The 23318-nt window shown below is 35.9% G+C and overlaps 1 protein-coding gene across 1 annotated transcript; it reads left to right on the top strand.

Annotated features, from left to right (window-relative positions):
• Positions 1-13692: 13692 nt before the first annotated feature.
• Positions 13693-16288, top strand: LOC148851628 (G-type lectin S-receptor-like serine/threonine-protein kinase LECRK3; the record flags this gene model as incomplete). The annotated part of the gene is made up of 1 exon (XM_088945695.1): positions 13693-16288. A coding segment is annotated over one exon (2370 nt), but the record flags the coding sequence as incomplete, so codon positions are not given.
• Between the last annotated feature and the right edge of the window lie 7030 nt (positions 16289-23318).

The raw sequence follows: 23318 nt of genomic DNA, 5'->3' as shown, positions 1-23318 counted from the left end.
GCTTAATAACTAAGCTGACGATTCTCTAAAAACACCACCCAATGTATGGTTGGACCGGGTCCCTAGGACGATGATCTTTATATTCTAGATTGATGTCCTTGACCTAGGGCGACACAAGTAAAGAAGGCGGCCATTGAACCGCTGGCTCAAATCTCTGTCGGTGGTTTAAAAGGCTAAGCCAACATTTTAGCAAGCACCAACTTAGCCTGTTTTTTTTTTTTTTGTAGTGAAACGAACGGACCCTAGATATGTTATTCTTTGTAAAATTTCTAAATATGGGCCCTAAGTTATAAAGAATTAACAAAATATTTATATTGGGTAATCGACATAATTAAGATGTGAATAGAATAAGATCAATGCTTTTTAGTAAATAAGAGGACGTTCAGTAGCGTGTTCATCTTGTATATGGACCATTTCAATCCACGCCACGGGATGAAATCACTATTCGGTTTGCTGTGGACAGGATCGGACCGACCAGTCCACACTATCTTGTGAACCAACCTTGTCCACACCCCAATTTAGTGTCAACGGCATTTTATTGTAGATGAGGTTGGTCCACAGTTTGTTTTTGATATCATGCTTCATGCACACTCCCCAAACCCTATATCTTTTTACTATTGAAGGTCTCCACCACCAAAGATATCTGTTGTACTCCACCAAAGGTCGTCTCCACCATCGAAGACCTCTGTTGTGCTCCACTGAAGCTGTCCCCTTCGTCCAAGTTCTTCACTGCTGGTATGTGAAAGTCGAACAGAGATTTGTTAGAAATGCCTTTCCTTCCACAGTCTTGCAATGCATATCGATCTAGATGGTTTCCTAATGTATATCGATCTAGAGTCTAGTTTGCATGATATTCCCCCGTAGTCCTCTCTATCTGATTGATCTAGAGAATCATGATGTTTTGCTTTCTCATATGTGGATGTGCTTGTTAGGATGTGCACTCATTTGCAAAAGTTGTTTGGTGTGGGCATTCTTTGAATCTTGGAGCCAATCCACTATAAGATTTCTACCTTCTGAACATTTGCATAATCCTATATTTCTTTATATCAGTTTCATACTTTACAAGGATGTATAGAGGATAACAAGAAACCAACCACATAAACCTCTATGGAGAAACTACTGATTTTTTGCAAGAGAAGATGGGGAAGCCATCCAAAAGAATCTGGAATAGCATAGGTGGATGATCGCATGAAGTCCTCTCTAACATCAGGGTGGAGGGTAAATTTAGTTTTCATGCAAAGCTAATTCATTCATAATGATTTAGCTTTGCATAGACTTGTTTCTTTAGTCTTTTATTTCTAATCTATGTTTTGTCCTTAATTATTGAAAAAAAAAAAAAAACAGAGTGCCTATCTAAGTTCATTCTTACTGATGGGTATTCTATTTGCCGTATAGAGTCCCATGCAAAGCCCAAACCTGACCCCAAGATGGAACATTTGCATAATCCTATTTAATCCGACCACTAAATTTTATCTGACCTGACCACTTGTTAAATTGTTGGTGCCTAACCTTATCTGATCTGACCACTTGTTCAACAAAAGATGCACCAAAGAGTCTAAACCAAGAACAATTTTGTTGCCACCAAACTCCCAAAGGTCCCTAGAAAGAAAGTCTTTAAGTCCCCAATCCCAATCAATATGGTCATGCAAGAGATATGCAGGCTGCGATAGTGAAATGAGCTCACTGAAATGCAAATCCTTAATGTTAGTCGACCGGCTAATTGCTATCTAATGGGTTACTTGATTTTTAATCACATTAAGTAACCCTTCCACATTCACATAAAAGCTCCACTTTTATGAAGTACCCTCATCTTTTAGAGTCTTTATACAAAGTCAAATTTGTAGTGTAAGAATAAATGAAGTACTAGCTGATGAGCTGGAAACAAGATTTATTAAGGCTCCGTTTGGTTTGTGGGATGGGAATGAAAAAAAGGGTTTTTTTTTTTTTTTTCATATTTGTTTTGAGAGAAAAAGGGGACGAGATAGGAAAAAAATGGGATATGAGATCACAAGATCCCGGATTCAGGGTCGCACCAAAACAGTGCGACCCCGACGAGAAATCTCGAGAAAAGCTCTTGTCGAGAGAAGCTCTTATCATCTAATCTGAAGTAGAAGGACCTCCAGCGCCATGGACGAAGATCCACAAGAGGCAAGCTCTTGTATAGAGAAGAATCAGTTGAATTGTCTTCACTCTCTGGTTCTTACGAAGATGCTTCGAAGGACGAGAAGCCATGGTCCAACAAGAGATGCTTCATCCCTCACTCTCTACAAGACTACAGCCAGCAACCCTAGAAAAAACAACAGAGTGAGGTTGTATAGGGAAGGAGCTTCGTGTTCGTACGTGGACGGTGTTGATCAGAGCAAACACACGATAGCCATTGCCGCGCCAACTGCTACCGTGGCTGAGGCCGCAGTAGCCACAGCCCAGGCCGCTGTGGCGGTTGTGAAATTGATGAGTAGTGGGCAGTGCGCCACCGCGTATGTTATCAGCAAAAGTGGGAGGAGAGAAGTGTGGGCGGCTGTTAAGATTCAAGAAACTTTTGGAGGTTATCTGATTAGTTAGTATTCATTTGTTCCATTCTGGTTTTTCCTCAGACTAAGAAGTTCCTTGAATTTTTTCTTGAAATTACCGAAATCACCCAATGCTCCATCTCCAGAGGCGAATGGTCGTGTTCTTCTCGTTTTCAGTCTTAAAATCAAAATAAATAATAAAGAAAAGAAAGCAAATGGGGGCAAAACTGATAGTTTTGGCCGAGTAGAGAACCAAATTTCATCACTATTCTTCAAACAAGACTGCGAAGTAGCTTACGTAGAACCTGTTTATGCTCCTAGGCGATTCTTTCATTTGACAAGTCCAATCTGGTTTAATATTTTGGTTTACTAATTTCATGCATTGTCCATAAAAGCATTTTTTCTTTCCATGATTTCGCGGGTACTCTGCATTTTTCTAGAACGAGTGTTTCCTTGTTGCATTCCTCGTTTATCGAACCTTGGGCAAGTTGGCACACTATTTTTCCATGTTTCGGGTCTGATTCTGGTCGACACGCTATCCATTGCTACAACAGAGTGAGGTTTCGCGTGCCAGTGCGATAAAAATGAGAGCTCGGTTACCCATGAGTTATTTACACAGGAAGCTAGCCACCCAAACCTATTGATAAAAGAGGAAGGTGAACAGTTCCATCCCATCCCAATAAAACCAAATAATGAAAATTTAAATTTTTATACTTTCCCATCCCATCTCATCCAAATCTTTCCAGAAACCAAAGAGAGCCTAAAAAAAAGGAATGGTGGGTTTTGTAACTAAAGTAAATACACAGATATGAGCAAGTATCAGGCTGGTTATAGCATAAGCCATTGATACTACTCATACTAGCTTCTACATCCTGGACCAGGAGCGGCTCAAACTTGCTTCAATTGTTCCATGTGGTTCATCTGTGGGTATATAAGCATCACCTTCAATCTGCAACAAAAACAAAAATCATCAATACCAATAGTAATCTAAAGAAAATCCAAGATAGAGGAATTTTTCTTCTCCCCTTCCTAAATTTCCCCAAATCTAGATTTCTTAGATTGGAATAGCTACACCCTTCAATATTTCCTAAGCATGGTTTTCTAATTTATATACCCAAAATTCTCCCCATGGTTAGGTATATTTTATGACACTTATCTTCATAAATTAATCCCCATTTATGTTATTGTATTTCTAGCTAGATTCTTTATTCATATTTTTGTCCTTACTATTGTGTTGTCTGTGCATTTTGCCCAGTGGAATGAATACATAATGATCTAGGATTGACAGTTTAAAGCATCTGGGAAAAATAATGATGAAAATTTGGTAAATTCCCATCAGATCTTCCAAGATTTTTATTTTCTCTACCTACTTGTGTCCATCATGAAATCAATGTGGGGCCATTTACATTGAGAATGGATCCCCGGGACCATTGACTAGGGTACCATATTTTGATGTTATGCTTATCTTGCAATAATTTATTATTTAGTTTGTTTAAATATTATTTTTAATATTTTTATTAATAAAATATTAATTTTTATTTTTTTAATTAATTTATTATAATTTTTATTGAAATTAATATTCAATGATCAAAGCATTTTTTTTCAATTTATATGTATCATATAAATTATAGAAATTAGACATTTATGATCGATTGTATAGATTACTTCATAAATTGTATATGAGATACATGGAATCAAAAGGTGTGGAATCCACACTATGCCTATAAAACACCACAGTGGGTGTAGACTGACCTTGCCCACACACTCTGTCCGTAGTTTAGAACAATTGTGGACTGTGATATGGTGTGGATTGATCCCTTCCACAAGGTGTAGTGTGAACCGATCTACACCACCCAATTTCTTATCCGCACACTAGAACACCCTCTAAGTTGTCGATTAGATTAGGTTTCTTTTCTTTTATAATAAGATTAAGTTTCTTTAATTACACTAAATTTGTCTTTTTCTTATTTATTTTGATGGCATGCCATGGCATCAAATCTTTATGATACAGGTAATAAGAAAGAGGGAGTAACTAGCATGGATAAAGGCACTGCATGTTTAACAAATAACAATACACACTCTGCAACACTATTACAGGTATGATGAATGAAGGAGATGGGGTGATGCTCAGACTCGCATAATAAACTCTTATCCTCGGCAATGATATGACAAGGGACTTCAATGGTTGGGTCCAACAAGATATCCATTATCTTCAGTGCGTTAACGATGGTGGAGGATTCCAACATCTAGATTCTAGACTGAATGGACATCAATGCCAGGAGTATAGTTGGTCAAGAATATTCCTGGTCGGGTCGAGGCGTTAAGTATGACCCAAGACGGATTAAAGTCTACACCCTGCATTGCTATTTTGTATCATGCCTTCCATGCATATATGCCACATGAGGATGGCACATTTAGCAAACAACTTGCCATTATCTATTAATCACCAATGCTGAGGCCAAGTTTGGGAATGCTTATTTGAAAAACAAGTGTTTATAAGTGTTTAAAAATAAGTTTGTATTCTAATAAGTGTTAATGAGTTTTTTTTTATGAAAAAGTACTTATTTTACACATGGATAGTATAGTTATTTTCATGATGACATGATGGGCCAAAACAAGCCAAAAAGGAAATAAACACTTAAAAATAAGCCCAAATATTGGACTTTTTGAATAAGTGCTTATTCTTGAGGGCAAGTACTTAATTATTTGGGCTTATTTCCCAAATGCAAATAAGTGCTTATTGGTGTGGTCATGGCCTAAAAAATGTGATTATTTGAATAAAGTGCTTATTTTTAAGCACTCTGAATCTTAGGCTATGTTTAACGAATAAGTGGATTGAGAAATAAATACTTATTTCATAGTAATTATTTTGAAGTACCTATTTGAATCAGTATTGATTGATGTTTGGTGGCCCCTTTCTCAAACCACTTATACTTATTTTAAGTACTTATTGGGGTAAGGCTGTTTGATGAGCCACTTGACTAATAAATACTTATTTTTGTTGAAATGACTTTTTTAGCCCCTACTTCACAAATGCATTTAGATGTTGTTTTTCAAACATTATATTAAATTATTTCTATAGAAATTAGAACCTTATCCCTCGAGACAGACATGGGCCCACATGTAACGCACGTGGACTCACATGGCACATATGTGGCACTATTACCATTTTTTGAACCTTGATTTCAACACTAAGAGGCAACAGTTAGGTAATACATCAGAAAAAACTGGACCCTTGAGATTAAACCCTTCTAGGACCAAGCTAAATTAAATTTGGTTGAGTTCCTAATCCTTGTCTTAGTGTAATTTGTAAATAAAAAGTCATTTTGGTTCAGTTTGTTTGCAATTATTTACTTTGGCTCAATTTGGAACGAGTACAAATACAAATACAAATATATAAGTGAAAAACCTTGTATTTTGTAAGTATTTATATTGTACATGTTGGGGAAGTTGGGGTCACTGTAACTTTGGAGGAGAAGCTCTGAGGCACGTCTGAAGACACTATCTTTAGAACGTTATTTTCCCCCACTCAGTTTTACTGAGTTTGCTGTTGGGTTACAGGAAAATTCATTCCCAGGATACAATAGAGCCTTGGGTGAGAATTTGCAACCAGCAAAGTTGAAGAGTCTCCAAAGAAACCTTATGTGAGACTGTAGCAGACCAGACTGAGAGAGAGAGAGATAGTGAATTTCAAAATTGTGTGTTTTGGAGTCTAATTCATGCTCCTTAAATAATTTGTGAAGAGGTATAAGAAAAAGGTAGGTGCTGGTTTAGAGAAGGCACCTTGAACAGTCACAATTTCAACCATTGTGACTGTTTAAAAAGTTGTTAACAGTTGGTGACTGTTAACTTTGAATTGTGCCTCTTGATCACACTCGATTGAATCATGATCGTTGATCTCATTAGCAGTGATCAACGGTCATCAATGCACCAAAACCAGAGCCGCCCATTGCGAGCCATGCAAAGTGCGCGCAAAGTGCGAGTAAAGTGCGCCTCTAAAGCACCTCATTGCGCCACACACACGCGCGCACACGCGTGCATGCGTGTTGCGCGGTATCGAATCCCCATACTCTCCTCTACTAATTCTAAGGAGTGTAAATCAGCTCCTATTGAAATACTAAAAACAAACCTTGTAATTATCCAATGTGGAACAAGTCCAAAACTGAGTTTTTTTTTTTTTTTTTGTAAGAGAAAAACTGATTTTCCAACCAAGTGTGCATGTGCAATTTCTTATGTAATTGACCAATCAAACCCATTGGATTTAATCTCTTATGAGATTAAAATCCAACAATCCCCCACATTGATTGATCAATTACATAGTTCTCTCTCAATCCAAACTACTATGACATAGTTATGCATACAAAATGTGTTTATCAACTTAAACCTCTTGTTAGTATAGTTATCTCAGAGCCTTGTCAAAGTTATTGGTGGTAAGACCTTAAACCAACTACTCTCAAGACAGACCGGAGACACCTATACACATAAAAATGTTCAGTCTCTGCAAGAGTTTCAAATTTTACTCAGCACTATTATGGCCATGTGCTTCTTTCCTGGTTTCATGAACAATCCCGAGAGCAAACCCAAACCCTCATGAGAAGCGGCACCACTTCTATGTTCACATAGGTGAAGTTCCACTATGTGCTCCGTTATTTGACACATTTCAGAACTTCATTAAGAGTTTATCTCAACCTCTCATCGTAACGGATAGCACTGTTTATGTTGTGATGGGAAATTTCGCAATGTCAGTGCTAACAGTCACATTGTTGTAACTTGTTGTTACCCATTAAACCCAATACTAATGGCTTTTCAGTTCAGATTGGGTTACCATTACAGGTGACTAAGTAAATGATTTTAATCTCATCTCTTTGGTTGTCATTCTTACCAATTCTCTGGCTAAACCCTTGGTAAGAGGATCAACTAAGTTTTTACTTGACCTCACATAGGTTATAGTGATGACTCCATCTTGAATCAATTGCCTAACAAATTCATGTCTCAGACTTATATGTCTGGACTTACCATTGTAAGTACCATTATAGGCCCTTGACAGAGTTGCCTCACTATCACAGTAAATGGAAATTGGAGGCATAGGACTAGGCCAAAGTTTTATATCCAATAATAAATTCCTAATCCATTCAGCCTCTTTTCCAGTAGCCGCTAAGGCTATGAATTCAGATTCCATTGTCGAGTGAGATATACAAGTTTGTCTCTTGGATGCCCAAGAGATTGCACCCCCACCAAGGACAAAAATCCATCCAGATGTGGACTTGTTATCTCCATTACCGATAATCCAACTTGCATCAGTGTACCCTTCTAATACAACTGGATAATCACAATAAAACAAGCAAAGTTCTAATGTTCTCTTGAGATACCCAAGAACTCTCTCAATTGCCCTCAAGTGCTCTGCATCGGGATTATTTGTAAACCGACTGAGTTTACTTACTACAAATACAATATCAGGTCTGGTACAAAGCATAGCATACATCAAGCTCCCTACTGCACTAGCATACTCAAGTTGTGCAATTGCTCTACCAGTATTTTCTACTAGTTTTATATTAGAATCATATGGCGTGCTATATTCTTTAAACCCTAAATGCTTAAATTTCTCAAGTACTTTCTCAATATAATGTAATTGGCTTAGTGCATAGCCCCTACTATGCTTTTTAACTTTTATTCCCAATATGGTATCTACTTCTCCTAAATCTTTCATCTTGAAAACAGAGGATAAGTAGTTTTTAGTTTCATTTATGCCAACCATATTTGTACCCACAATAAGCATATCATCTACATAAAGACACACAATTACTCCATAATTTTCAGTGAATTTTGAGTAGATGCATCTATCAGCACTATTATGTTTAAAACCAAAAGCTAGAATGCAAGAATCAAATATCTCGTGCCCCTGTTTAGGTGTTTGTTTTAATCCATATAGTGATTTAACCAGTTTACGGAATTTATTCTCGTTTCTAGGAAGAACAAATCCTTCTGGTTGTTCTATGTAAACCTCTTCATTTAAATCACCATTTAAGAAAGCAGTTTTAACATCCTTTGGCTAATGGATGCTAATGCTATAAGTGTTCTAATAGAAGTTGTTCTACCCATTGGTGCATAGGTGTCAAAGTAATCAATCCCTTCCTTTTGACTAAATCCTTTGGCTACCAATCTAGCCTTACAAGTTTGTACAGTTCCATCAGTGTTGTATTTTCTTCTATACACCCATTTACATTTTATTGGTTTTGATCCTGGAGGCAGATCTACTAGTACCCATGTGTTATTTGACATTATTGAATCAATTTCATCATTTATAGCTTCCTTCCAAAAGGCAGCATCTCTAGAGGTCATGGCCTTACTATAGGTTTTTGGATCATTTTCAATGTTTAGGACAATGGGTATTTTATTTAAAATCTTCTCTCTATCAGCCTCAACCAAAAATACAATTGACTGAGTAGAGATAAAATCTAAACCTAAGTGTTTCTTTGTTCTTTGTCTTTTACTTCTTCTAAGTCCTATTGTAGGTGTTATAGTTGTGTCATTTCTTCTTTCAGTCTCATTATTATCAACAGGTATTGAAATATGAGTTTCTCTGTCATTTTCTGTGGATTCATTTTCTGCAGGTTTAGAACACAGTTTATTTTCAAAGAATTCAACATCTCTAGTTTCAATTATTATGTTGGACTCTAAGTCTAGAAGCCTATAGGCCTTGCTATGTTCTACATATCCAACAAACATACTTTTCTTAGCCCTGAGTCCTAATTTGGTTCTTTTAGGATCTGGAACTCTATAATATGCTAAGCACCCCCACACTTTTAGATATGCTAAATTAGGTTTTCTTCCTGTCCATAATTCATATGGGCATTTGTTATTAATTCTAGAAACAATTATGTTATGTAAATGACAGACTGTTAGGAGTGCTTCCCCCCACAGGTTTAAGGGTGCATTAGCTTTTAACAACATGCAGTTTATCATTTCTGTAAGTGTTTTATTTTTCCTTTCAGTCAGGCCATTCTGCTGAGGAGTATAGGGAGCAGAACACTGATGTATTATTCCAAATTCTTCACAGAAAGAATTAAACTCATTTTTAAAGTATTCAGCACCCCTATCACTTCTAAGGATTTTAATTTTCTTTTCTAGTTGATTTTCAACTTTAGTCTTATATAGTTTAAACATGTCAAAGACTTCATCCTTAGTTCTCATAAGGTAGACATAGGTGTACCTAGAAAAATCATCTATAAATGTTATGAAGTATCTCTTGCCTCCTCTAGTTAATACACCATTGAGTTTACAGATGTCATAATGGATTAGTTCTAGAAGTTGAGAATTTCTCTCAACACTAGGGGAAGGTTTCTTAGCCAATTTAGATTTTACACATATTTCACATTTTTCAGTTGATTCATTATTGTAAGAAATTATACCTAGTTTGTTCATGTTCTTTATGGATTTAAAATTCAAGTGTGCTAATTTATCATGCCATAAAGAGAAAGAATCAACAATATAAGCATAAACTTTTCCTTCATTAATACTTAATTTGAACATATCATTACAACAATATCCTTTTCCAACAAACATCCAATTCTTGGATATGATTAGTTTGTCGGATTCAAAGACAACTTTGAATCCCCTCTTACAAACAAGATTTACTGAGACCAAGTTTTTTCTAATGTCAGGAACATGGAGAACATTCAGGAGAGTCAGTGTCTTTCTGGAGGTGAAGTTCAACTGTACGTTGCCTTTTCCAGCAACTTTGGCACATGTTTGGTTTCCCATCTATATCTCTTGGCCATCAGTCACTTCTTTATATGTCTTGAATAAGGACTTGTCCTTACAAACATGGACTGTGGCGCCTGAATCAAACCACCATCTAGAATATGATTCTACCATGTTGACTTCGGTAATCATGGCCACGAGATTGTCTTCTACCATGTTTGCAGACTTGGTTCCGCCTTTTTGATATCGGCAGACTTGGGCATAATGCCCCTTCTTTCCACAAACATAGCAGGATCCTTTCTTATTGTTGCTCTTTTTGAAGTTCACATCCTTCTTCTTTACTTGTAATGCAGGGTTAGTCTTCTTCGATCTGTTTTCCACAAAATTTACCTTAGAGTTCAGCATACCGATCAGGGTCTTATCCCTACTATCTCTAATTCGAGACTCTTCTTCAATACGAAGGTGTTGCTGAATTTGCTCCAAGGTAAGTTCTTCAGCCTTGTGCAGAAGCTTCTTCCTGTAATCCTTCCAAGAGGGTAGAAGTTTGGCAATGATTGCTCCCACTTGGAAAGATTCAGGAAGGATGATGTTAAGGGATCGAATTTTATTGACTATCACCTGTAGTTCATGAACTTGCTCCAATATAGGTTTATGGTCGTTCATGGTGAAGTCAAAGTATTCTGCAATAAGATACTTATTCGTACTTGCTTCTTGCACCTTGTATTTGAATTCTAGGGCCTTCCAGATTTCTTTTGGAGATGCAAGTTCCTTGTAGAAGTTGTAGAGTCGGTCTGATAAGGCATTCAGTATGTGTCCTTGGCACAGAAATGAGTCCTCTTCCCGTTTTGCTCTTTCCTTCTTTAATTTCTCAGAGTCTTTGTCAGTGGGTTCAGGAAGTGATTGCAGATTTGGGTCCAACAGATAGTATAACTTCAGTGTGGTTAGAAAGAAGATCATCTTATCTTGCCATCGGCTGAAATTTGCTCCATCGAACTAGTCTAGTTGAACAAGATCTTGGTTCATCATCTTGACCGAAGTCATACTTGCTTTCGCCTCCATTGCAGAATAACATTCTAAAATTATTGGGGAAGATGGGGTCACTGTAACTTTGGAGGAGAAGCTCTGAGGCGCGTCTGAAGACACTATCTTTAGAACGTTATTTGCCCCCACTCAATTTTACTGAGTTTGCTGTTGGGTTATAGGCAAATTCGTTCCTAGGATACAACAGAGCCTTGGGCGAGAATCTGCAACCAGCAAAGTTGAAGAGTCTCCAAAGAAACTTTCTGTGAGACTGTAGCAGACCGGACTGAGAGAGAGAGATAGTGAATTTCGAAATTGTGTGTTTTGGAGTCTGATTCATGCTCCTTAATTAATTTGTGAAGAGGTATAAGGAAAAGGTAGGTGCTGGTTTAGAGAAGGCACCTTGAACAGTCACAATTTCAACCATTGTGACTGTTTAAAAAGTTGTTAAATGGTCATCAACGCACCAAAACCAGAGCCGCCCATCGCGAGCCATGTGTGTACGAGCAAAGTGCGCCTCATTGCGCCACACACACGCGCGCACACGCGTGCGCCCGCATTGCGCGGTATCGAATCCCCATACTCTCCTCTACTAATTCTAAGGAGTGTAAATCAGCTCCAATTGAAATACTAAAAACAAACCTTGTAATTATCCAATGTGGGACAAGTTCAAAACTGGGTTTTTTTTTTCTTTTTTTGTAAGAGAAAAACTAATTTTTCAACCAAGTGTGCAGGTGCAATTTCTCATGTAATTGACCAATCAAACCCATTGGATTTAATCTCATATGAGATTCTTTGAAAGGAGTACAAATACAAATATGTAAAATGCAAATACATACAAAATAATACAAAATACAAGGTTTTGCACTCTGCATATTTGTGTTTATACTATTTCCAAACTGAACCTTTGATGCAAATGCATGGAAGTGCAAATAGGCTGTGTGTATTTCTGGAATACTTTTTGGCTTCAGATTTGACTATGTCATATGAATATTTGTTTTCAAAAAATAAAATTGTAAGTAAAATGATTAGTTTCCACCTTATATGAAAGAGAATGGAGGTAATAAGTAGCAAATGACCTAAAAAGGAAGATGATGCATTGCAAATGAATGCAGATTAGATAAAAAGTACAAATTTTATATCATATAGGAGTGTATGTTTTGAAAGCGAATATCTATCTATCTATATGTGTGTATATGTGGTGTTTTGAAACACCAAAGATTTTTTTTGAAATACTAAAATGTATGTTTTGAAAATTTAATGAATAAATTTAATGGATAATTAAAGGTAGTTTTACTTTTAAGTTTTCTGTTGGTTATATGCTTACAGGGTATATTTATAAGTCGTTTAGTGAAAGCATCGGGTATATATTAAATAGCTAGTTTTCCCTAAAACTATTAAAGATTGTCATGCTTCCAATTTCCATTAATGAATTTGTAATTTGATATTGCCGTTCAAATCCCGCATTCATCCCCTATCCCATTCTACAAGTTTGCCATGAAAAGGAATAAAAAGAATATGCACCCGGTTCAAAGTCTCAAAAAATACATGGGCCCTTCTTCTAGAAGAAGATATGATATGACCCTATATAATTATATATGATCGGTAAAGACAAATGCACCATTTCGTTAACACTTCAGTCTGTATTTAGTTTATTAATATAAATAGAAACTAAGAAATAAAATTTCGAATCTACAGTTCAAATTAATGCATACGGAATACAAGGTTTTGCACTTATATTTGTACTCTTTCCAAACTCATGAACCTCAAATAATTTGGCTCAATTTTATGTTTCTCTTTGTTTTTTCATATCAATCAAATATAGCCAACACTCGGTAGGCAAAATTTGCTTTATCAAGAGATCCAAAGGGGTAACAATCATGATTAGAGTTTTCCCGGTTTCAAGACTTGAACCAGCAATGGTGTAGGAAGGATACTAACGACTGAAAATAGCTTTTCTTTCTGATGTCTTGAATCTTGATGGGTTCGAAAACAATACGTATCTTACAAACCCCAACCCACCTAGCTTCCATCTGTTGTGATACTTTGGAACCTTTCATCTCTTTCAATAACAAATTAATGTGCTTAATTAGGTGATGCTAGTGCTGTAAATTAAAATGAAAATCGCCATTGATAAACCTCTTCTGGTTCCCTCATAACTGCAGCTAATTACGTCCATGATAGACATGTGAGTCCCACTTTGAGATCACAGTGTTTCAAATGTTCTGTACCTTAATTACGTCTATGATATTGGTTCCTCTTGGGAGTACTTGGACTTGAAAAGTCAGTCCTCCATTTGACTCATCATTGCTTGGAAGCTGCCCCCAGGCCGCAGTCTGACTTTTCCCCCCGCGGACGGTTCAGGAGACTAAATAGTCGACTTCTTTGTTTGCAGGATTCTCTTCTAGGCCATCCTCTGCTCTTTGTTCATCCACACCACCCCTTCTTGTAATGCCTTGAAATAGCCGCTGTTCTTGTGTTTCTACTCCTCTCTGCATTTTTCTCAGTGGCATCAGCTCAACTAAAATCATCTGATATAATCCTTGGTTCCTCTCTTTCCCCGGCCACCAACTCATCATGGCTCTCCCCTTCGGGCATTTTCGCTTTTGGGTTTTACCCACTGGGCGAGGGCTTTGCTGTTGGAATCTGGTTTGCAAGAATTCCAGAGAAGACAGTCGTTTGGACAGCCAACAGAGACGATCCCCCGGTGCCAAGAAATGCTACGTTGCTCTTGACCAGTGACGGTAGGCTCACCTTGCAAATAACACAAGGCCAAATCAAGACCATCGCTGAAGCTTCCCAATCCGCTTCTTCGGCTTCCATGCTTGATTCTGGCAACTTCGTTCTCTATAGTTCTAATCGGAGCGTCATATGGCAGAGTTTTGACTCCCCAACCGACACCGTTTTGCCCGGTCAACGCTTTCCGGCAGACAGGCAGCTGTTCTCTAGCAACTCAAAAGCTGATCCCTCGACGGGAAGATTTCGACTCAAGATGCAGAACGACGGAAACCTGGTTCAGTACCCAATACAAACTCCAGACACAGGCGCATACGCCTATTGGGCTTCAGGTACTTTTGGTCAAGGAAACAATGTTAGCTTAAATTTTAATAGTGATGGCCGTCTCTACTTGCTCAATACCACCGGCTTCAATATAAAGAATGTTACCGTTGGTGGATTCCCTACAATCAGGACGACCGTCTATCGCATGACAGTCGACTTCGATGGGATCTTTAGGTTGTACTCGAACAGGTTGGATCGGAACAGCAGTTGGTCGATCGTTTGGAATTCAACGAGCAACCCTTGCGACCCCAAGGGTAACTGCGGCCCAAATGCGTTTTGCATTCTCATGGATCAAAGAGCTGCCTGCAATTGTCTTCCTGGTTTCGATTACGTGGACAAGGAGCAACAGAGTTTGGGCTGCAAGAGGATTTCTAGCGCAGAGAATTGCGGAGACCAGAACAAACACATCAAATTCGACATGGTTCCGCTGGACCGTACCACATGGGAAAACGATCCATATTTGACTTTGTCGTCTATAACCAACCAAGAAGATTGCAGAGCTGCCTGTTTGGAGGACTGCAACTGCGAGGCTGCAGTATTTGGAGACCAAGGATGCAGCAAACAAAAGCTTCCGTTGAGATATGGGAGAAGAAATCTAGATGAGTCTGCTATTGTTTTTGTCAAGGTGGGCACCGAAGGAACAACCTCAATCACAAATGAGACCTCCGCTGTAGCATTCAAAGAAAACAAGAACGAGACAAGGAAGGTCATTCTGATAATCAGTGTCATATTTTTCACCTGTGCGATTGTTGTTCTAGTGCTATCTGCTGTTCTTATTCACAGGCATCGCGTCTGGGCGTATAAAAAGATCTCAACTCAAGGGACTACTCCATTAGGAGTACCCGAGGAGATTGCCCGACGATCATTTACTTACAGCGAGCTTGAGAAAGTAACGTGGGGTTTTAAGGAAGAAATAGGAAGAGGATCCTTCGGCACAGTTTTTAAAGGAAGCTTACCAAGTGGACAGTGCCAAAGGATTGTGGCAGTCAAGAGACTAGAGAAAGTGGTGGGTGGAGAGCAGGAGTTCCAAACTGAGATGAAGGCGATTGGAAGAACTCATCACAGAAACCTGGTTCGACTTCTGGGTTACTGCAACGATGGCCCTAATAGGCTCCTGGTATACGAGTACATGAGCAATGGATCACTTGCAGACTTCCTGTTTATTAGATCCGAAGGTCGACCAAGCTGGGACCAGAGAGTGGGAATTGCAGTGAACATAGCTAGAGGCATTCTGTATTTACACGAAGAATGCGAGACCCAGATCATCCACTGTGATATAAAGCCTCAAAACATACTCATGGATGAATATCAGTGTCCAAAGATTGCCGACTTTGGATTGGCAAAACTGTTGAAGCCGGATCAAAGTGGAACCTTCACGTCGATCAGAGGGACAAGAGGGTACGTGGCACCAGAGTGGCACCGAAAGTTGCCCATTACAGTGAAGGCAGATGTGTACAGCTTTGGAATTGTGTTGCTGGAGATAGTATGTTGTCGTCGGAGTGTAGATAACGATAATTCAGGGGAGGAAGCTATACTTGTAGATTGGGCCTACGACTGTTTCAAGGGCGGTGAGCTGCATAAGCTGATGCGCAATGAAGAAGAGGTAGTGGACAAGAGAAGATTTGAAAGAATGATTAGGGTTGGGCTGTGGTGCATCCAGGACGAGCCATCGCTTCGTCCCTCCATGAAGAAGGTAGTATTGATGCTGGAAGGCACTGTTGACATACCAATTCCTCCTTGTCCATCGTCCTTTCTGAGTGCTGCCATCTAGCCCATTTCAAAGTTTGGTGAATTAATCAAGCCTTAACCCAAATGAAATCAAGGTTTTAGGCTTCTGACTCTTTTAACAACCAACCGTTGAATTGATAAATTGATCGATTGATCAGACTAGTGATGAGCCACTAGCTCATCAATGCAGTCTTCTCTCCTAATTGCATGGTTAATTTGCTTTTCTCCAAATTGCGTTGTGATTTATAAATATATTTATGTGCTTTGAATTTTGAAGCAATAGTGGACAAATTTTTAAGAACTACATTTTTGTTGTATTCGTTGGGGTCATTCGACGTGACTCTTTCAAACACACCATGCCCCTATCACTCACCTAAATTCTAATTAAGCTGCTATTGTTGACTCACTGTTGGGGTTTCTCAAAGTGTTTCCAGGAGGTCCCCACACGCATTTTCATCAATAATGCGATGGGGAAACAAGAGAGCAAAGTACATTCGAACAGCCATCATAGCCTTGCATTTGGAATATCTCCCCATAAATAAAACATAGAAGTACAAGGCTATAAAGGCTATTCAACGGACTTTGTCTTCTTGTACAAGTATGACTTGGAAGTTAAAAATTTAGGTCGCAAGATCAAAAAACTTAACGTCTTAAATTTTAATCATAACTAGTCTAGATCGTGCGATGTATGGGTTTTATCTAAGAAAATTTGATGAAATAGATATTTTACATTTTCAATTAAACTGTGCTTGTTCAATTCAAGCATCTATTTGTGGATTATGTCTAATTTATTATATCACAATTGAAGTTGCACTTTAGTGAGAGTAGCTAACTTCTCATGTTCTAGATAAATTTATATTATTTTTTATATATTAATGCTATTTTTATTATTTTTTAATTTTTATTAGTCTGTAATTATTTTTAAGTAAAATTATAGAAATCCTCCTCTTATAACAATTCTATAAAGCATCATTGTGTTTTGATCCCTATACTTTTGAAAAAAAAAATGCATATATCTCCTTTTCATTAGCTTTTCATTAATAAAGACATTGAAGTTGCAAAAATACCATTATCTTTCTAAGGTGTTACTATACACAATTTAAAGTTTTAACTTTACCCTCCACTAATTTATTTTGCTTAACAACTTTCAAAGAGTAAATCTCTCTACTCTTCTTGGACAAAATAAAGTAAAAAGGATGAAAGGAAGCAATTTTTTTTCTTCTAAGGTATTTTAGTCCATTTACATCCAAATGATGTTGGCTAAGGGTAAATTTTATATATAAAAAAATGAATGCTTACATCAACATTTTTATTTCAAATGCTAATGGAAGGAAGGTATTTGCATTTTTTCTAAAAACAATATGGGAGGATTTTGTTAAGGTCAAAACATAGGGGAGGTTCATAGGATTGTTAAATTAATTAAATTATATTTAAGATTAATATATTTTTATTAATCCTTTTTATTTTAATTAATCAAATTAAACTTTTATTTTTCAACACAATTTAAGTTGGTTAGTAAAAAATTATTTATAAAACTAATAATTATTAGATAATTTTGAATGAGTTTTGTATTAATTTTAGATGAAATTTAAATGGATATTAGTTTTTAATTTATGTTATTATTTTTTATTAATTTATCTATTTTTATTATATTAATAAACATATTTTGTCAAAAATAGTTATTAATTATTTTTATTATATTTAAGTAATTTAATAAATTATTTTTATTATGGTTGATTAATTTTTATTATTATCAAATGGAATATAAATTGATTATAATTTTTATGATGTTTCATTCAATGTTTTCAACTCACCATTAATTTGGATGGTTAAACCATTTGAACCATCACTTGGCCCCATTTCTAATTTTGAGTTTCCTAAAACCTACTATTTTATCAAAATGTCAATTTCATTATATCCCATTCGACCTAGGTTGTTGAACCATTGACCCTTTTGACCTAGCCATTGGGTCATGGATTATAAATATACAATGTATTGAAAACTTCTATAGGACTTAACTTTGCGCTCAATTGTCTGATTGGAGTGATCTTTTGTATTTTATGCAACTTTCATGATCTTTGCAATCCCGTTAGACAAAAAAAAATCATTTTGTTGCCTCAATTTTCAACTTTTGGCTCTTTTTATTTATAAAAAAATAAAAGAAAAGTAAAAATTAGACCTAAAATTATATATATAATACAGAGAGAGACACACACATACACATAAAATGTAATTTATTATATCATATTATATATATACAAATGGATGATGTGTCATGGTTTGACTTGTCCAATTTGGACAATTAAACCATTGACTCGTGGCCTAGAGGCAAAAACTATTCAACCTCCAAGTTGGCTTTTAAAACACTACCTTTATTTGTTAAGTGAAATAAATAATATTTATTCTGAAATGCAAATCACTTGATTAATTAATTTAAAAATTAATTATCTTTTAAGTATAAGTAGATTATTTAGCATAACAATATGTCATTGAATATCACCATTTCAATATAATTACTTTTTTATTGATATTGATAAATTTTAGGCAATTTAATGGAGCAATGGAAACGAGAGAGAATTAATGGCATAAGTTATTGAAGGAGAGAGTTAATGGCATAATTAATGACAATAGATAATTAAAGAAGTTAATAAGAAAGAGGAGAGAGAGTTAATGTGGTGAGTTAATGAGAGGGGTAAAAGTCTTAAAGTTGATTGGCCACATGAGTTATTTTGTGCAATTTTAAAATTAAGAAAACAAAAAAGGATAAAATCCTTTTATCTAAAATAACCAAAAGCACGAAAGTGTCAACTTGGCACATTCTATTTTAATATATAGATATAGATTAAGCATGACAGCATAAACAGACCCGATTTGGTATGTGTTGTATGAGTGTTGTGTATAAAGTTGATTAAGCCTTGGAAATAAAGTGACTTGATATAAAATATAACAATAAATATTGCTTATTGTTGTTTATTACACATAAGCACCATTAGGTAGGGGTGCTCATGGACTAGGCTAGGTTATGCACCTATGTTATAGTATTTATAGCTGCAAATAAGTCGGATTTGATCTGATTTGAATCCAAATTCAATCCATTAAGAGCCATATTTGAATACTTCTCCTTATCCTAACAAATAGATTCAAACTAGGAAAGAGGAAAGTTAATCCATTAAGTTATCAAATCGAATACATACACACATACATACATATATATATATATATATATATATATTATTTTGAAGACATATATGTCCCTATCATCCCATTACACTATATTTACAAATATTGTAATTTCATAGGCCTCTATATGTCATTTAGACCCTAATCTAAAACCTATAAGGCTATAACGAAAGCTTAATAATTCCATACTTAGAAAAAACCTTTTTCCCAATTCCTAAAAAAATAGAGACAAGCCTTTTCTTCTTTTTTGTATAAAGAAATAGACTTTTTTCAAGCCCCGTTCGTTTACCGCTATGTTGGGGTGGGAAAGCTGACCAATTTTCCCATGTTCTTTTGCAAATACATGTGGGGCCCATAGAAAAAACAAATTCCCCCGAGTAATTATTTTGGCCATTTGCCTAGGAAAATCTTAAGTTACTTTCCCATCACGGGGTGATTTTGTTTAGTAAAAATACCCATGTTAACAAGCTTAGGGCAAATGATTAATTAAGAAAAGATCTCACCTATGATGAACGATGTAAATCTCCAATTGCCACTCTTGGATCTCTTAACCTAGCGACCTTTATAATCCACCATCCCTTCTACCATATCTCCTCCTCCTCCTCCTAGTAGTGAAGATCCACTTGCTAAAGCGTCACACACCTCCATTCTTCCTACGCCTCCTCTCTTTCTCTCTCTTTCTCTCTCTCTCTCTCTCTCTCTCTCTCTCTCTCTTCTATGCAATCAACAAACAGAATTGAGGAGAGAAAAAAGGGTAATATTGGCAATAGTGTAAAAAATGGGCCTCTTACCCAAAAAAGTTGGTGAAGCAAAAGAACATGGGTAAGTTGGAGTGTCTCATTTACTTGAGTAAATTTCAACAAAAAGAACATGGGTTAAAAAACTTATCTAGGTGAATTTTACCTGGGAAACACTTACCTGAGTAAGTGAATTTACCCAAGTAAGTAAGATAGCAGTAAACGAACGAGGCATCAAAATCTCTTCTTATTCCTTTTGGCTACGTTTGTTTGTGGTGTAAAACTCACCGATGAAATTTCACACTGACAATTTAAAATTTTTGAATTGTTGACATTTGAAAAATACGATTATTGATGTAAAACTCTACTCCATTCAAACACCAACAAATTTGAACCGGGAGTGGAATTTTACATTGATCTTGATTTACACTGCAAACAAGCACCAACAAAACCAAACTAGTGGTGGAGTTTTATATCAATACTGATTTACACCACAAACAAACACAACCTTTGCATCTTATACACTCATGGCAAGTTTTCTCCTCTATGACCGTCTTCATCTATCGACAATGTTATAAGGGCTTATTGAGAAGTGAGAAGAGATTGGACATAAGAGGCAACACCATTGACAAGCCCAAGTTTGTGAGTTACCCTCATTCTCTCTACAAGATTCAATGGATTGGTTTTCAGATTTTTAGCGTCTCTCCCCTCTCTCTTCAGTATTAATGCAAGGTTGTTGCTTTGTTTTTAGATTTCAAGCTATGTGCTATGGACAAAATAATTTTTAAATCTCAGTCGTTAGCACAGTCAATTAGTAAGTTTTGTTTCAAATTTCAAAAAGGCAGGTCTGTTCTTTGTTTTAGATGTCAGTTTCTCTTTTATTTATTTTTTTCCAAAATTTTGTTTCAATTTTTGACAAAAATATCGATCACGGATTTGAGTCGAATATCCAACAATTTTATTGAACTGAATTTGAATATAAAAATGTAATATTTATCAAATTATTATTGATTTCAAATCTATACAATTTTCTTATCGAATCAAATCAGATATACCATAATCCAAATTCAATCCAATCCATTTGTAGCCATAAATATTTATATATATAGTATAACATAAAATAACATATATATATATATATATATAATGCATCTATTTAAATATATACAGGCTGGGCTTGAAGTATTAGGCCGGGCCCTGTCCTGAAATTTATTGCCCTGATGCGGGCTCAGGCCTGCCAGCCCTGAACACGAAATCTAGGCCCAAGCCCTGGCTGAAATGATCACCCCTACCATTAGGCTTCTATTTTTTTTTTTTTTCTCTTATCTGTTTTTTTTTAAGGCTCAGTTTGGAAGGAGTACAAATACAAATATATATAGTACAAATCTATATAAAATATAAGGTTTTGCACTCTACATATTTGTATTTGTACTCCTTTCAAATGGAGCCTAAAATTTGCTTTCAATTCCAAAATCTCTTCCTACTTTCTTTCTTCCTTTCACTTCGTTTTTTTTTTCTTTTACAAAAATTCCCTCTCTTATCTCTCTTCCCACTAATTATGTATAAGTATGGCATCTTATATTGAATTATTTATTTTATTTTTGTTATTCATGCACTCATTGCTTAGCTAGACTTGCACTCAGAAAAAATGAATAAAATAAATATTTAATTTAAAAGAAAAACACATATAAAAAGTGGTACAGGCTCCACTCTAAATTAAATTGCGCCATTTTCACAATTCAAGTTGGAAAGTCATTCATATCATTAATAACAAATCAAAACTAATTTTAGCATTTTAACTTGAATAAACACCCAACACAAGGAGATGTTTAGAAATGTGTGGCTATTTTCTTTTTCAAAGCATTCTAACAAAAATAAGTACCAATCATATTTTTTATTTTGAAAAAAAAAATCATGCACGTTACTGAAAGCCCCAAAGACTTTTATGATGTTTTACATTGGTGAGGATTGTAGTTCTTTTGAATAAAAATTCAACATAAATGGGACTTAATACTTGGATGTTGGGTCTCAAACAAAATATGATTCCCATAACTTCTTTGTAGGATGGAATGGATTGAAACAAGGTTCGAAATATCGATACGCCTACTACGTCGATAAAGGTGTATCGGGCAGTATCGATAACCTTTTTTTTTTCTAGTTTTTTTTTTTCAAATATAGTTCAGATGGGCCAGTTTAAAGTCCATCCACCCTCTAAACTGGTTGAAACCCTGATACACCCTCTGTAAGAGCATATTGGGAAACTCCCGATACAATACATATCAGCTGATACGGCCCAATACGTATCGATACTTTAAACGTTGGAATGAAACAGCCTTATGTGCATTGGAGAGCTCAAGTCCCTCTTTCTTTCATAATGAACGGGTTCATTATGTTTGGGTTGCAATTATACCAGACCTTAATTTGATTCATTAGATCCATATTTGAAATCCAATCTTATCCGTTTGGTTTGGATTGAGGTCAGATGGAAATAACAATTTAAAGTAAAAATAACGAAAATGTTCTAAAATATAAATAAAGTGAACTAAAAATGATTTTGATATTGTTTGTCATGAACAAAATTAAATAAAGGGAAATTTATGGTTTGCCCCTCCTTATATTTTTCCACTTGTTACTATTTTCAGCTTACAAACCAATAAAAATGATAAGGTGGGCCAATCAAAGAAAAACCCTCAGATGAAATGAAAATAGCTTCCTTTACACTTAGAATATCGGATTATTTACCGAAAAAGAAAATAATCATATTGGATTGAGTAAGTGTGGGTTAATATTTAATGCAATTATAAAGAGATTAAATTTATATCGCCCTTAATTGTATAAATTGTATTAGGTTCAATTTGGATGGATTATGTTGCATCACTATATTATCAGTTGTTTTGGTCATTACAAAAGTTGTTTATGCTTAGGCTAGTGCTGCAACTCGGGTGACCCAACTTGACCACACAAGTTTTGGAATGGTTTGGGTAATTGTGGGCTTTAGATTGGGACTAGGCCCAAAAACTTAGGCCAGATCTAAAGTTAGGTTGGACTTGGCTAAGGGCCTTAAGGCCTTAGGGTAGTTCGAGCCTGATAAATATTGTATATTGTATATTTACAATATTTATGTATGTATGTTACGTATTTATGCTACCATTTGCATCACAAAATATATTTGACTACTATACTCACACAATATATATATTGGCCTAAGCTCACACCCATACACATACACAAACTGAATGGTTGATCTTTGGTAACGTGGACCAATTCAAAAATATCTTAGAATCATAGAAGTAGTGACTAATCAGGTGGGATTTTATCATAAATACATGCGGGGTTTTGATAGATTAAAGCTTTTTCAGTATCAAATCTTAGATTTATATAA

Source organism: Nelumbo lutea, chromosome 5, assembly GCF_056320005.1.
Source record: "Nelumbo lutea isolate HS-2025 chromosome 5, American lotus-T2T, whole genome shotgun sequence".
In the NCBI taxonomy this organism is placed as follows: Eukaryota; Viridiplantae; Streptophyta; class Magnoliopsida; order Proteales; family Nelumbonaceae; genus Nelumbo; species Nelumbo lutea.
Note: the sequence above shows the minus strand (reverse complement) of the source record. Positions and strands in the feature narration are given on the sequence as shown.